Source organism: Magnolia sinica, chromosome 13 (assembly GCF_029962835.1).
Source record: "Magnolia sinica isolate HGM2019 chromosome 13, MsV1, whole genome shotgun sequence".
Lineage (NCBI taxonomy): Eukaryota > Viridiplantae > Streptophyta > Magnoliopsida > Magnoliales > Magnoliaceae > Magnolia > Magnolia sinica.
Genome location: NC_080585.1, coordinates 48,230,637 through 48,244,019, shown reverse-complemented (window position 1 = coordinate 48,244,019; position 13,383 = coordinate 48,230,637). Strand labels below are relative to the sequence as shown.

General features: G+C 39.4%; 1 protein-coding gene across 2 annotated transcripts in view; it reads right to left on the bottom strand.

Moving 5' to 3' along the window:
• The window catches only part of LOC131223738 (ethanolamine-phosphate cytidylyltransferase), a 99,862-nt gene that overhangs the window by 76,027 nt on the left and 10,452 nt on the right, over positions 1-13,383 (bottom strand). For both annotated transcript variants that reach the window (XM_058219234.1, XM_058219235.1), the window contains exon 2: positions 5,510-5,745. In XM_058219234.1, the coding sequence (XP_058075217.1) occupies positions 5,510-5,745 (236 nt within the window). The remainder of the gene's footprint in view (positions 1-5,509; positions 5,746-13,383) is intronic.

Sequence of the window (13,383 nt, the reverse complement as noted above, 5' to 3'; positions counted from 1 at the left end):
AGAGGTAAGTATTCAATTTTTTAATTTCATATTGGAATAAGATGTAGGATGAATACATTTATAGATTTAGGCAGTAGATTAGGCATTTTAATCACTTTAGTATTTTTTTTTTTTTTACTTTTTTCTATTCTCTAGTGATTTAGGTATGAACAATGACTGTTATGAAAAATCCCCAAAAACTTTTTTATTTTGTTCAATATTTGATTGTTTCTTGCTGGATTGGATGTAGGATGAATACATTTACAGATTCATGCAGTAGATAAGGCATTTTAATCAGTTTTAGTAATTTTTTTAAATTTTCTGGTGATTTGTGTATGCATAGTGACTATAATGAAAAATCTCCAATACACACACACACACACACACACACACACACACACAGAGACACTGATTGTTTCTTTCTGGAATAGATGTAGGGTGAATAGATTTACAGATTTAGTTTTTGTAAATTTTTTATTTTCTGGTGATTTGAGTATGGATAGTGACTATAATGAAAAATCTCCAAACAAAACAATATTAATTCTTTCTTGCTGGAATAAATGTAGAATGAATACATTTACAGATTCATGCGATAGATTAGGCATTTTATATATATAAAAAAAAAATTTGCTTTCTCAATTTTCTGGTGATTCATGCTTAAACTTTGACTGTAATGAAAAAATTTGCAAAAGAAGGCTTGTTGAGCTTGCCTTGTTCTCCTTTTTTCTTTAATATAAATTCCATTATTTGTTAAATGAAAGAAGATGGCTAGCTTTGGAGCTCATGAATTATCAGGGAATCAGGGAAAAGAGAAGGCTAAGTAGATCAGGAAGACTTCATGTGACCAATTCCCTTTTAAACGCTTACACAATCACAACCTACATGCGAAATTCTCCACAAAAAGTCGGCAGTTTCAACTATTGAAATTTGATCAATAATGACTATCTTGTTATAGCTTGGAATAGCTTGAAATTCCTTTTTCTACTTAAAATGGCCAAATTTAGACACAGAAACAAAATAATTACTAGACTGATGTAATGCGGGGGCATTTTCACACCGGGCTTGAGTGGGGTGGCCTGTGGGATGCAGGGGCACGCTCGGGGTGGATGGCCCGCACAACCCATGGATTTGGGGCCCGTGTGAGGCGGAGCCCATGGATTTGGGGCCCACGAGGAGGGTTCGGCCGAGGACTTAATCCATGGATTTGGGGCCTGAGCTATGAGATAAAGGGATTAATTCACCACGCTCTAACAGTTCGAGCTTTTAGAGCAAGTGGTTAATTGTCCTACATCAAATTGGTATCAGAGCAGGAGGTCTCGTGTTCGAGACTCCTCACCGGGGGTGATTAATGCGAGGGCATTTTCACACCGGGCTCGAGTGGGGTGGCCTGTGAGATGCATGGGCACGCTCAGGGTGGGTGGCCCGCATAACCCATGGATTTGGGGGCCGTGTGAGGTGGATGGCTCGTGTGAGGTGGAGCCCATGGATTTGGGGCCCACGAGGGGGCGGAACCCATGGATTTCGGGCCCACGAGGAGGGTTTGGCCGAAGACCTAACCCATGGATTTCAGGCCTAGGCTATGAGATAAAAGGATTAATTCGCCACGCTCTAACAGTTCGAGCTTTTAGAGCAAGTGGTTAATTGTCCTGCATCATGATGATCCATCAATAGCCATGAAATATCACTATGGATATGAGAAGCCACAAAAGGATAATGCCTGAAACCTTCCAAACCAAGTTTATCTAATAAAGAAAGTGGGTCTACATCAAACACGAAAGAATCCTTAGAGCTCATTGCCCAAAACATCATCATCATCATCACGTAAGCATTATCCCAAGTAATTTGGGCATATTGCCGAAACAAAGACGTTAAAGAAATGGTCTCCCAACAAGGTTGTTCATCAATGCTGTGAATTGTGAAGGACTCAAGTTCAAGGAAAGGCAACATACGAAAATTGTTTATTAAGCGTTCATGGGGCCACTAGGATCCTTCTAACTAGGTGTCTCTCCCGATTTGAATCCCCACTTTGGAATCTCGCTCCTGCTCCCCCGCTCCCACTTCCTACCTGTTTATACTTGTTTACATTTTGAAAGAGACGATCCCCCAACCCTGCACCCGAATTTGTTGCCACTTCGCTTCGTGCCTTGTGCAACTATAGGCCACCTTCTTTTTAAAGGCTTCCACATTCATTGCCGACAAAAGTCGGGTTAGTTAAGAAAGTCAAGTTAGTCAAGCAAGTTTCCAAAGCTAAATAATTAAACATTTTTAATTTCCTTTTTCTTTCTTTATTTCCAGGTAATGTTATAAAGGTTGAGAAATTGGTTGTTTCAAGAAAGGAACCCAGAACTGGTGAAAATTAGGAAAGTAATCCAAAGGAGGTCAAATTGGAGTTAAAGAGTTTTGTGCAAAGAAAATCATCACAGAGGGATGACATATGCTGAAGTTCGTTGACGAATTCAGGAGAGAAATCCAAAATGAGGCTTCTGGGAATCATGTCCGATGTCGTCTTCATCCGAGGTTACCTTATTGCAATTGCCTTGGGTAGGCTTGTTGGGGTTTTCTCCCCAATTGGTTACAGTTTGTGATAGCACGAGCACACTCTGCATCAATTCAGCAGAGGCAGAAGTTTGTGAGGCTTTTGGGAGGTCATGTCCGATGTCGTATTCGTCAGAGGCTAGCTTATTGCAATTGCCTCAGGTGGGCTTGTTGGGGTTTTCTCCCCTATTGGTTACAGTTTGTGATAGCTTGAGCACTCTCAGCATCAATTCAGCAGAGGCACCAGAAGTTTCAGCTTAGCTCACTGCCTTTTACAGCATGGAGAACACTGGCCCGATTGTTTCGACTGTGTCCTCCATTTTTCCCCCTCTCAAATGGTCCCAGTGGGTTAACAAGGTAGAGGCACAGTTGGCCTGACAAGTTTTGGTGATGGTGCGGTTATGCAGCAGGAAGGATCCTCCCCCAAGCCATTCTCCCCTTCTGAGCAGAAGAAGCTAGAGAATGTGGCTAAAACTATTGGATTAAGCATAGAGGGAGAGGTAAAGAACTTTCGTCATCTTTACTGCATAGAAGAGAGAAGTTGTCTAGGGACATTCTGGGTGGGTTGGGATTCTTGGGAAGCATGAGAAAACAGAAAGGGGCAAGGGTGCTCATGAAGTTATTGTTGGTGAACTACGACAAGAAAAAGGTTGGTTAGGGTGAAGTCAGGGAAGCATTCTCTCTTGCTGCAGTTTCAAAATGATAGTGGTCCCACAGAATGTTAATTGGTCTGGTAAGTGATTCAAAAAAGATGGCCATTAAAGAGATGGTTCAAGCTGATATTATGGTGAATGTCCTCCTACTACAGCAAACAAAGGAGGGAGGCTGAAATCAGAGGGTTGTGGGGGAATTTGAACTTCAGATGGAACAGTAAAAGCTCAGCAGAGAGAGGTCAGGAGGAAGTCTGATCGGACGAAACTCAGTCAGTCGAGGGTCGTTCTTCTTTTTCAAATCACTATCAAGGGGTGCTAGTTGGTGTGACAGTCGTGTATGGTCCGAATGATTCAGGTTCGAGCCTGGAGTTTTGTACCGAACTGGACAGGGTTACAATCTCTGGGGGATAACCCGATGCATTGGTGGGGTTCCAACATGGTTAGTTCTCCCATGAGAAAAAAGGCGAGTAGTGGGTAACTACTATCATGCAGGGTTTTGCTAACTTCATCAATAGGAGGGAAAAAGAGCAAAGTTCAACATGCTACGAGTCAGTTGATAAGCAGACACAACAGGTTCCTGACTAATGGTCATCGGGAATAGTCTTTCCCACGCAATTGGCTAGATCTTTTCGACCTGTCTCTGACCATAGGCTTGTATGTCTTTCTTCGGCAATGGAATACAGGGGTCTTCCAGTTCGAAAGGATGTGGCTCATCCCAACATTGTCTCTGTGGTCAAAGGCTAAAGCTGTGGAATAAGGGTGTTTTTTCGGAACATTAACTGCTCAATAGAGGGGCTGTTGCAAAAGCTGGTTGTTTTGTAAAGACCACGGGAACAAAGTCCATTATCCGACAACAAGTTTAGGAGGAAAGAGAGATCTCGGCTGAGGTGGAAGTTCCGAGGGATTTCGTGTGGGTTTCGTGTCGCTGGCAAGCGATAACAATAATATCGGCCGATATATCAGCCAATAGTATCGATATTGCGAACACTGGGTGGAACCTATCATCAGGAAGGAGGTGCACTAAAGGCAGTGGTCCCACGCGAAGTGGATTCAGGAAGGGGACAGAACACCACCTATTTCCACAAAGTATATAATGCCTGCAGGAGAACCAACCACATTGCCTAAATCAGAGCCCACGAAGGGGTTCTCCTGGAGAAAGACATTGTAAGACAGTCAATCATTTCCTTCTACCACCAGCCATTTCCAAAGGTGTAGGCCGCCAATTTATTTATTTTTGTCCCTGCATCTTGGATGGTGAAGTTGGAATCCAGATTCTCCAAAGAGGAATTTCCTCCAGCAATTTCCAGTATGAATGGGGACTGAAAACCTAGTTAAAACGGCTTCTCTCTGGACTTCTGCCAAGTTCTTTGGGACTTCTTGGAAGGTTGAGATTGTGAAAGCATTTGATGAGTTCTTTGAAAAGGCAATTATCAGCAGGAATATGGGTGAGTCATTCATAGAGCTTGTCCTGAAGAGGATAGATCTGGAGGATAACAAGGACTTTCACCCTATCAACCTTGTTGGCAGCTTTTATAAAATCATCGCGAAAGTTTTAGCTCTGAGAGTGAGTTTGTGGTGGCATCAGTTCAGTGTTTTTTTCCCTTCTTCTATAAATGTCGGTTTGATCACCTCTCCTTCTCAATGTGCCTTTGTCGAGCAGAGGTGAATCATAGAAGGTTGTTTATTGCCCACAAGTTGGTGGAGGGGGGTATTAGAAGTCTGGTTGGCAGCTTCTATAAAATCATCAAAAGTATTGGTTTCAAGAGTCTGTGGTGCCATCAGTTCAGTGATCTCTCCTTCTCAAACTTTGTTGGGGAGAGGTGTATTGCAGATGGTCTTTTGTTGCCCATGAGTTGGTGAGGGGTATCAAAAGTCTGTGTTAAGTTTTTTTGGTTTAAAATAGACCTGGAAAGGGTCTACAATTATGTAAATTGGATCTTTCTTGACCAGTTGCCGGATATCCTATTCTCCAAGTGGAAAGAGTGCATCTCTTGTGGTGTATAGAAGGGTTAAAATCTGACAGCCCCCTCCTATTGAGTCTTTCAGTGTATTGCCCCAAAACATAAAGGGAACATGCTTCAACAAACTTCAAAGAACTTGGGAAATCTAACCAAAGACATGATAGTTTGTGACTGCATTAAGTATTCTCTGGAAATATGTCAAGATTGTTATCTAAAACATATTACGGTTGTCAAAATTCTGAGCTTGATTCTAGTGCCCTCACGATATATGTTAAATTCCTAGACTAAATCCAGCCAAACTACAGGAAGAAGGAAAAAAAAAAAAAAAAAAGGTCAAAATCACTTGTTAAATATCGCAGTGAGACAGGATAGAATTGGTACCAACAATGTCAGTGCTTGAAACTCCTTCCGTCCGCTTTATTTGCTTATAGCGACCAGCCTTCTTGGCAAGGGCATAAGCATCAGTTCCATCAGGAAGAAGGCAAGGATCATCTCCATGAATGATGTAGTCAATGTTATACTCACTGAATAGCTTGTTCATGAAATCTTCAGTGATTGCATAAGGAGCATCAGGGATGACCTCATCAACCCACTTAACAGCTCCCACCATGATCATCCTGTGAAGGAATTTGAGTCAAAGGGAAAAGAAAGGGGGAAAAAGACTGATCATGACAGAAAAATAAGAAGAACAAGAAGAACGTAGTATCCTGAATTCGACGGATTGATCAAAGAAGAAGATAGTATCCTGAATTCAACAGAACAATGGATAAAAGAACATGTTATACTGAATTCAACAGCAATCAAAGAAGAACATTGTATCCTGAATTCGACAGAACAAAGAAAGAAACACAGATGATTAAATTAATTACAGGAAACATTGATTAATTCACAAAGGATGACATTTAAAAACAATTCATAATTATTTTCTACCTTTCAAAAAATATTACGAGTATTATCCTAATTCCTGAAGTCATGATCTGCAAAACCTTTTTTTATAAGTAATGAAAATTGATTGAGAGAAAAGGAGGCACTATCCATTAAGGCATCACTAAAATACAAGAACTCACACTTTACTCTTTCAGCCAAACAATCAACCAAGGAGTTAGCCTGATTTATACAGTCATTGAGCATATATACACTAGGCGGTCAGAAGGGTGGACCTCATGTGTTTTAGGATTGAAGGACATCGCCCAAATTGATATCCAACTGGACCGTGGACCTACAAAGCCTATTGGATAGGCCAAATAGTTAGCTGGTTAAAATTGGCATCCATGTTATCTCTGTATATGACCATAGGCCGGCTTTGGGTGTTCAACCGCACAAAATCACCGCCCATGCAGTTTGTATATGGGGTCTTTTTTCTTCGTTTTTTTTAGTGGTAACAAAAGTTACTAGCACCAAAATGGGACAAAAGAGGGAAAGGATAGGTAATTTTAGCAAGTTGTGCCTCTTTCTTTTCTTTTTCTTTTTTCTTTTTTTTTTGGTGGGAGTTGCTTTTATTGAGAGGCTGCTTTACATGACCAAGGCAGCAAAGAATACATACAAAACAATAAAATGAAGACAGTTTTACAATCCCAAAAAAGATGAAGCTTCTAGGAGATTGACATGTTTGAACCCAGAAACCCAATCTATGATGTCCCTCTGACTTCCACGCTACTTCCCACATCCCTTGCTTGTCGCGGAAGCACCTACCATTATGCTCTCCCACATATTCCATAACACTACAAGGATGACCAGGTGCCACAGTACTTTTCTTTCTTTATCTAGCAAGATGCCATGGCACAATCAAAGATGGTCCACTACTGATTGTGGCATCACCTAAGCCACGCCGAAGATTTGTAGAAAGGAAGTCCACACTAGACCCACATAGGGGCAGTGAAGAAATAAGTGATCAATCGACTCCACATCCCTCTTGCATAGCAAGGCAGATGTTCGAAAGAACCATGGCTCTCTTTGTAGATTATCTATAGTTAGGATGTGCTTCCTACCTACCAGTGAGACAAAAGAAGCCACCTTGGGAAGGGCTCCATAAAACCACAAGGCATGGAAGAATTCTCGAACACTTGAAGAAGCCACGGCCTTCTGAAGCATGAAGTGAAATGATTTGACTGTGAATTTGTTGGATGGAGCCTCAAACCAAACTGGGGAATCAGTGTAGTTCGGCATCGGTTGGATGAGTTTCAGCTGCCCTAATAACTTGGGGCCTGTTTGGGAGCGTGGATTTGGAACCCCCTAGATTTGAAATTCTCTTGTTGTGTTTGGCACCCTGGATTCAGAATCCCCTGTAATCCAAAAGTAGCCATGCATAGTATATTTACAGGGGTTTGAATATAATTACTAAATCAACTTTAATATCTCTAATTAGTGTACATATGAAATGTTTGACACAATGGTTGTAATAAGCCCTTTGAAATATATACTTCGCCCGAAAATGAAGAAATTCCAAGTCTCGGATGGGCCACAAGCTCAAGATCACATCCGAGTGACTAACCAACAATTTTTAACCTTTGATTTACATGGACAATGTTTGGACGGCACAGATCATCATATTAAAGTAATTATAGTGATGCAATTGACAATCTAATTGCTTTTGGGATATCATCAGTGGGCCATGTGCCCAATAGATTAATAGTTTGGTGACACACATGTTACACGTGCAACCCTTTTTCTTTTTTTTCTTTTTTTTTTAACACACACACCCACACACTCACGTCGTAGTGGGCTTTCACCACCTATGGATACTCGAACCCCTGACCGGCTGTTGAAACTCCCCAGAGTCTACCACCCGAGCAAGAGCAAGGATCCAAGGGTTACACGTGCAACCATTGGAAGGATTTTAGATGTAATCCAAGCTTTCGCCTTGGATTTGAAACCCCCTCTTTGAGGGGATTTGACACCCCCAGTTACTTTATGGTGCCAAACATATCTATGGTGCCGAACAACCCCTTGGTATATTCTTCAGCCTCCTCATCAAATAGGTCCCTCTGACAAGGGGGCCACCACACCCCTCTCCCTTTAGAGAAAGTTGTGCCTCTAAATACCCATTGTCTGCTACTTTAGAAGATGTGCACAATCGTACAACCATTGTATACCTTACGGCTATACATAATGGTCCATATGGTCGATATTGTTAATAAATGTGATAGGGGCCTACATAGGCCCACTTAGATGGGTTATTTATTTCGGTCTAGAACATAAGAGGGGATTTTGTTATTAATGGCATTTCTGTAGTTATGAAACTTCCATAATATGAGGGGGGGGGGGGGGGTGAACCCTAACTTCAGCCCATTGTCCTCTCTACATTCTCTTCTCTTCCCTTCCCTTTCTTCTTCTTTGTTCCATCACTCTTTCCACTATTTTACATGGTATCAAAACTTCATCATTTTTTATCCTTCCTCTTCTTCCCCAAATATTCTTATTTCTTATTTTCTTGTATCCCTTGGCGTCCCTTATGTTGCTTCTACTGAAATTTTCTTCTTCTTTTTTTGTGTCAGACCTTTTGTAATGGTTCATGTGTGCATGGAGAATGAAGATCATCAGCTTCTTGAATGATATCACCTCATGTGTGGGTTGTTTTCCCTTGGGGCATGTTTCTTCTATCTAAGGTGACGTGTGCATTGTGTGAAGTGCTAAAGTGCAATGCTCATTGATTGTGTTAGGTCAACCCACGTTTGTACTTGTAAGGGACTCTTCTTTTATTTATTATGAAGATAAAAGGTGACCCAAAATCTATATATATATAAACCTATCTGATTTTCTAGGGATCCAGATAACTTTTAATAAATTAAATGCAACAAATTATTTATAATCATCTAAATTTGTCAAAGTTTTTCTCACGGCCAAAGGAAAATTGAGATATCTGACCACAGAGAAACCTAATGAAATCTAATACTTGTGATCAGTAGATCCAGGAAAATGCCCAAATTATGACCTAGTTATGGAATACTATGGAACCCTCTAATAAGTGCAAATGCCATGTTTCTAGATACGGCTAAAGAAGTGTGGAATGCTCTACGAGAGATGTATTCATCCGATAAAAGCATTTATTGTACTTATCAATTATATGAAGAAATATTTGAGTGGGATGCTCTACGAGAGATGTATTCATATGATAAAAACATCTCTCATTCTTATCAGTTATATGAAGAAATATTCAAGCTCCAACAATGAGATAAATCGCTGGGTGAATACTATTTCAAGATGTGGAAAGAGTTGAATGTGTATCAGCCCTAACTACCGATTTAGAGAAATTATGTCAACAACGTGAAGAGTTCAGCGTGGTCAAGTTCTTATATGGGTTAAAACATGAGCATGAACTGATTCATGAATATATTTTGTGTGAAAAAGATGTGACATCTCCAAGCTATTCTCAGTAACAGTGGCCGTATCAGTCACCACCCTTACCAATACAAGTATCGGCCGTAATGGCCATTATGCCCCCTGTATCAGTCGATTTCTTTTCCTTCTTTCCTTTTTTCTTTTTCTTTTTTTTTTTTTTTTTTTTTTGCCCAAAAAAAAATCTGGAAAAGTATCAAGAAAATCCCAAATAATCTAAATATTCCAAATGTATATTCATTTTTTTTATCATGTTTATGGCAGCATAACAGTCCACTGGTGAGAATGTTGTCACGACCTATCTGCTGATTTTATTAACCTAACAAGCTTATATTGATCTTGAATTGGTCCACAATTCATGGAAGTTATATCACTCATCCCCACTAATGCATGTCCCTAAGCATTAGACATCTTTCCTCAAAAGAAATTTTAAGAAAATTTTGAAACTAAATTCAGATAAATAATATCGTTGATTTAGGGGGGCCATTCGAATGCCCCCAAATAGTCCTGAAAATCATGTAATGTATGACATTCATCCTACTAATGCATATCCATAATTATTTGACATCACTTCTCACAAGTAATTATAAGAAAAGAAATAAAATTAAATTTGGATGAATAGTGTTGTCGATTTGGTGGGCCACTTAAATGCACCCAAATCGGCCCAAAATTCATGCAAGCTATGACACCCATCCCATTAATGCATATCCCTAAGCATTTGACATCATTTCGCCAAATAAATTCTAAGAAAAAATTAAAATTGAATTCGGATAAACAGTGTTGCTTGGAGGACCACTTTGCCCCGAATCGGCCTCAAATTCATGCAATCTATTGGCACTCATCTCACTAATGTAATTGACCCCATATCAGTGAACATTTATTGGACGATGAAGAATGAAAAATATCCAATGATCCTATTTAAAAAAGTGTTTGCAAATCAACAGTTAAAATCGTTCAAACAATTTGATGTTGGGATTTGACTGCGATCCTGTAATTTAATTGGTTAATTTCAAAATATATGCCACGTGTACAATTTTCTATGTGCAAATACATCAAACATCACGCTCCACCAAAGTATCATATAAGGGGAAAAAAAAGAAGGGGGGAAAGAGGTCTCAAGTCAAATTGGTTGGACCACAAGGTACAATCCATCCAAAAAATAACTTCCAACTAATTAAGTGCATGTGAAATCCAACCTTTCAAATAAATTGGCCCCAAAATGAGGGTCACTTGGTGGAAAAATAACTCATTCTACTCATTAGGTGGGCCATACAATAGACAAAATTTTCTATCCATTGATAAACAACAAAAAATACAAATGTGGTCCACTTGATAAGTGGATATGCTTGAATTTTGCCAAAAAAATGATCCTCATGATGGGGCAAACCTATTGGAAGGGGTGGATTTCTCACACACTTAAAAGGTTGGAACTTATCCATTGGTGGACCACAACTTATGGTCCAACCATTTAGACCTTTTATTAAAGAAAAAAAAAAGCTAGGACAAAAAAAATCCACGTCGCCTGTTTTGAAATGAAAAGAGAGAGGCACGGCTTCGTAAGTTGCATATTTTGAAGAGAGAGAGAGAGAGAGAGAGAGAGAGAGAGAGAGAGAGACATTGCTAGCAGAGGAGAAGAAAAGGAAGACGAACCGTCTCCCAATCAGGTACACATTTTCTTTTTCTTCTTCTTTTTTCTTTAAGAAGATGGAAGAAGAAAAGTATGTATATATATATATATATATATATATATATATATATATATATATATATATATATATATATATATATATTATCTAAGGTGAACTTTATAGGAGTAATGGTCGTTATACTTGTAGCGGCCATTATAGCCCTCATAACGGCCTTTACACTTCTGCTTTTTAGACCCTACCGATTCAGCCCTTTATCGCGTAACAGCCAGGACCGTTATTGTTACGTATCGACCATAACAGCCAATACGTAGCCAATTTGAGACACCTTAGTTATTTCTAAACGATATGTATGCGCGTCTCCAGGGTGTATCTTTGGGCTCTACAAGTGGAGCCAATGATAGCTTAGCTCTAGCATTGCTCTCTAGCCGAGACCAAAGAGGTAGTTGTGGTAGAAGAGGTGGTCATGGTGACATGGGAGGTGGACGTGGCAGAGGCCATGAATCCAGGAAATACACGCATTGTGGCCTCTCCAATCATTCTGTCGAAGAATGTTGGGACCTCCATAGGAAGCCTACCTGAGCTAATCAAGTTTCCCACACTAGAGAGAGCAATGGACCTCCTCTAGCTAATTTTACATATACTCCTCAACAGAAACATATGACTAGCGAGATGGTTACTCTTACTAAAGAAGAATATTTTAAGTTGCTTAACAATCTACAGAATCAGTCTATTCCCAGTACTTTTGCAGCTACTCTGACCATATGGCAGGTCAGTCTAGTATGTTTTCATCTATTGATAGTTCATTAACAGGCTCCTCTATTTTATTTGTTCCCAAATTTCCTTTAAGCCTTCTATTAGTTAATAAACTTACCAAATCCCTTAACTGTTGTGTCACTTTGTATCCTTCACATAGTGTTTTCTAGGACCTAAAGACGAAGAGAAATATTGGTTGAGGACATGAGCATGACCGGTTGTACTATTTTGATCGTGGCATTGTGGGAGCAACAACACAAAAGGACATCTCAACTTATCAATAGCACTACCGTCTCGATCATCCATCATTGAAGATTCTTATGGGTTCCATTCCTTCATTGTCGTCAATGTCAGGTCTAGAATGTGATATGTGTGAGTTGAGTAAGCATCATTGTACTACTTTTCCACCACATGTTAAGAATCATCATTGTACTACTTTTCCACCACATGTTAAGAATCATCATTTAGTTCCTTTCTCTTTGGTTCATTCAGATGCTTAAGGTCCAATTAAAATATCTAGTAGGTCTAGGTTTAAATATTGTATTACATTTGTTGATGATTGTTCAAGAATGACATGGCTTTAATTACTATAAAAAAAATCTGAATTATTTTTTATTTTTAAGACTTTTCATATGGAAGTGCAGAATCAATTTAATTTGTGTATGTGTTTCAATCTGATAATGTCAAGGAGTACATATACCAAGCTTTTAGTCACTTTTTTTCTGAAATAGGAATCCTACATTAGACATCATACACATACACCCCACAATAAAATGAGGTTGTAGAACAGAAAAAATGTTATCTCCGTGAGGTAACTCATGTTCTCTTAATTCACATGTGTTCATAAGAGTTTTTAGAGCAATACATTACTTGCATCATGTTTTTTTATTATATTAGATGTCTTTATCTGTTTTAAAGGGCCAATCACCTCATCAAGTTTTGTTCCTAAATGCTATGTTATTTACTCACCTCCTAAAGTTTTTGTATGTGTTTGTTTTGTCATCAGTTAGAGTCTGTCGACAAAAAGTTTGACTCCCAAGCAGTTAAATGTATTTTTCTTAGATATTCTCGCACACGGAGAGGTTATCCTTGTTATAATCCATCACTTCAAAGATAGTATATATGTGCGGATGTTACCTTTTTTAAGTCTACCCTGTTCTTCTCAGAAGACAGTAAATCTCTTGATATGGAAACTATCCTCATGCCTGTTGCAATCAACAAAGGCATCCAACCTCCATCATCTATTGTCTCTTCCATTGCCACCGTGCCTCACCTAAAGGGGTGAGGAGGCCTGCTCACGATGAAAACAAACAAATGATACAGCCAACCATGAAGTGTCATCCAAAATATCTTCTTCTAAGACTTGTGATACAGTGAGTTCTCCAAATACATCCGATATTCCTATTGCCCCTAAAAAATGTAAGAGCACGGGTAATGATTATCTCATATCTAAGAATATTTCTTTTCATTACTTAAATCTCCAAATTTCTACAATTTCGCCCTGTCCTTGTCTTTTCA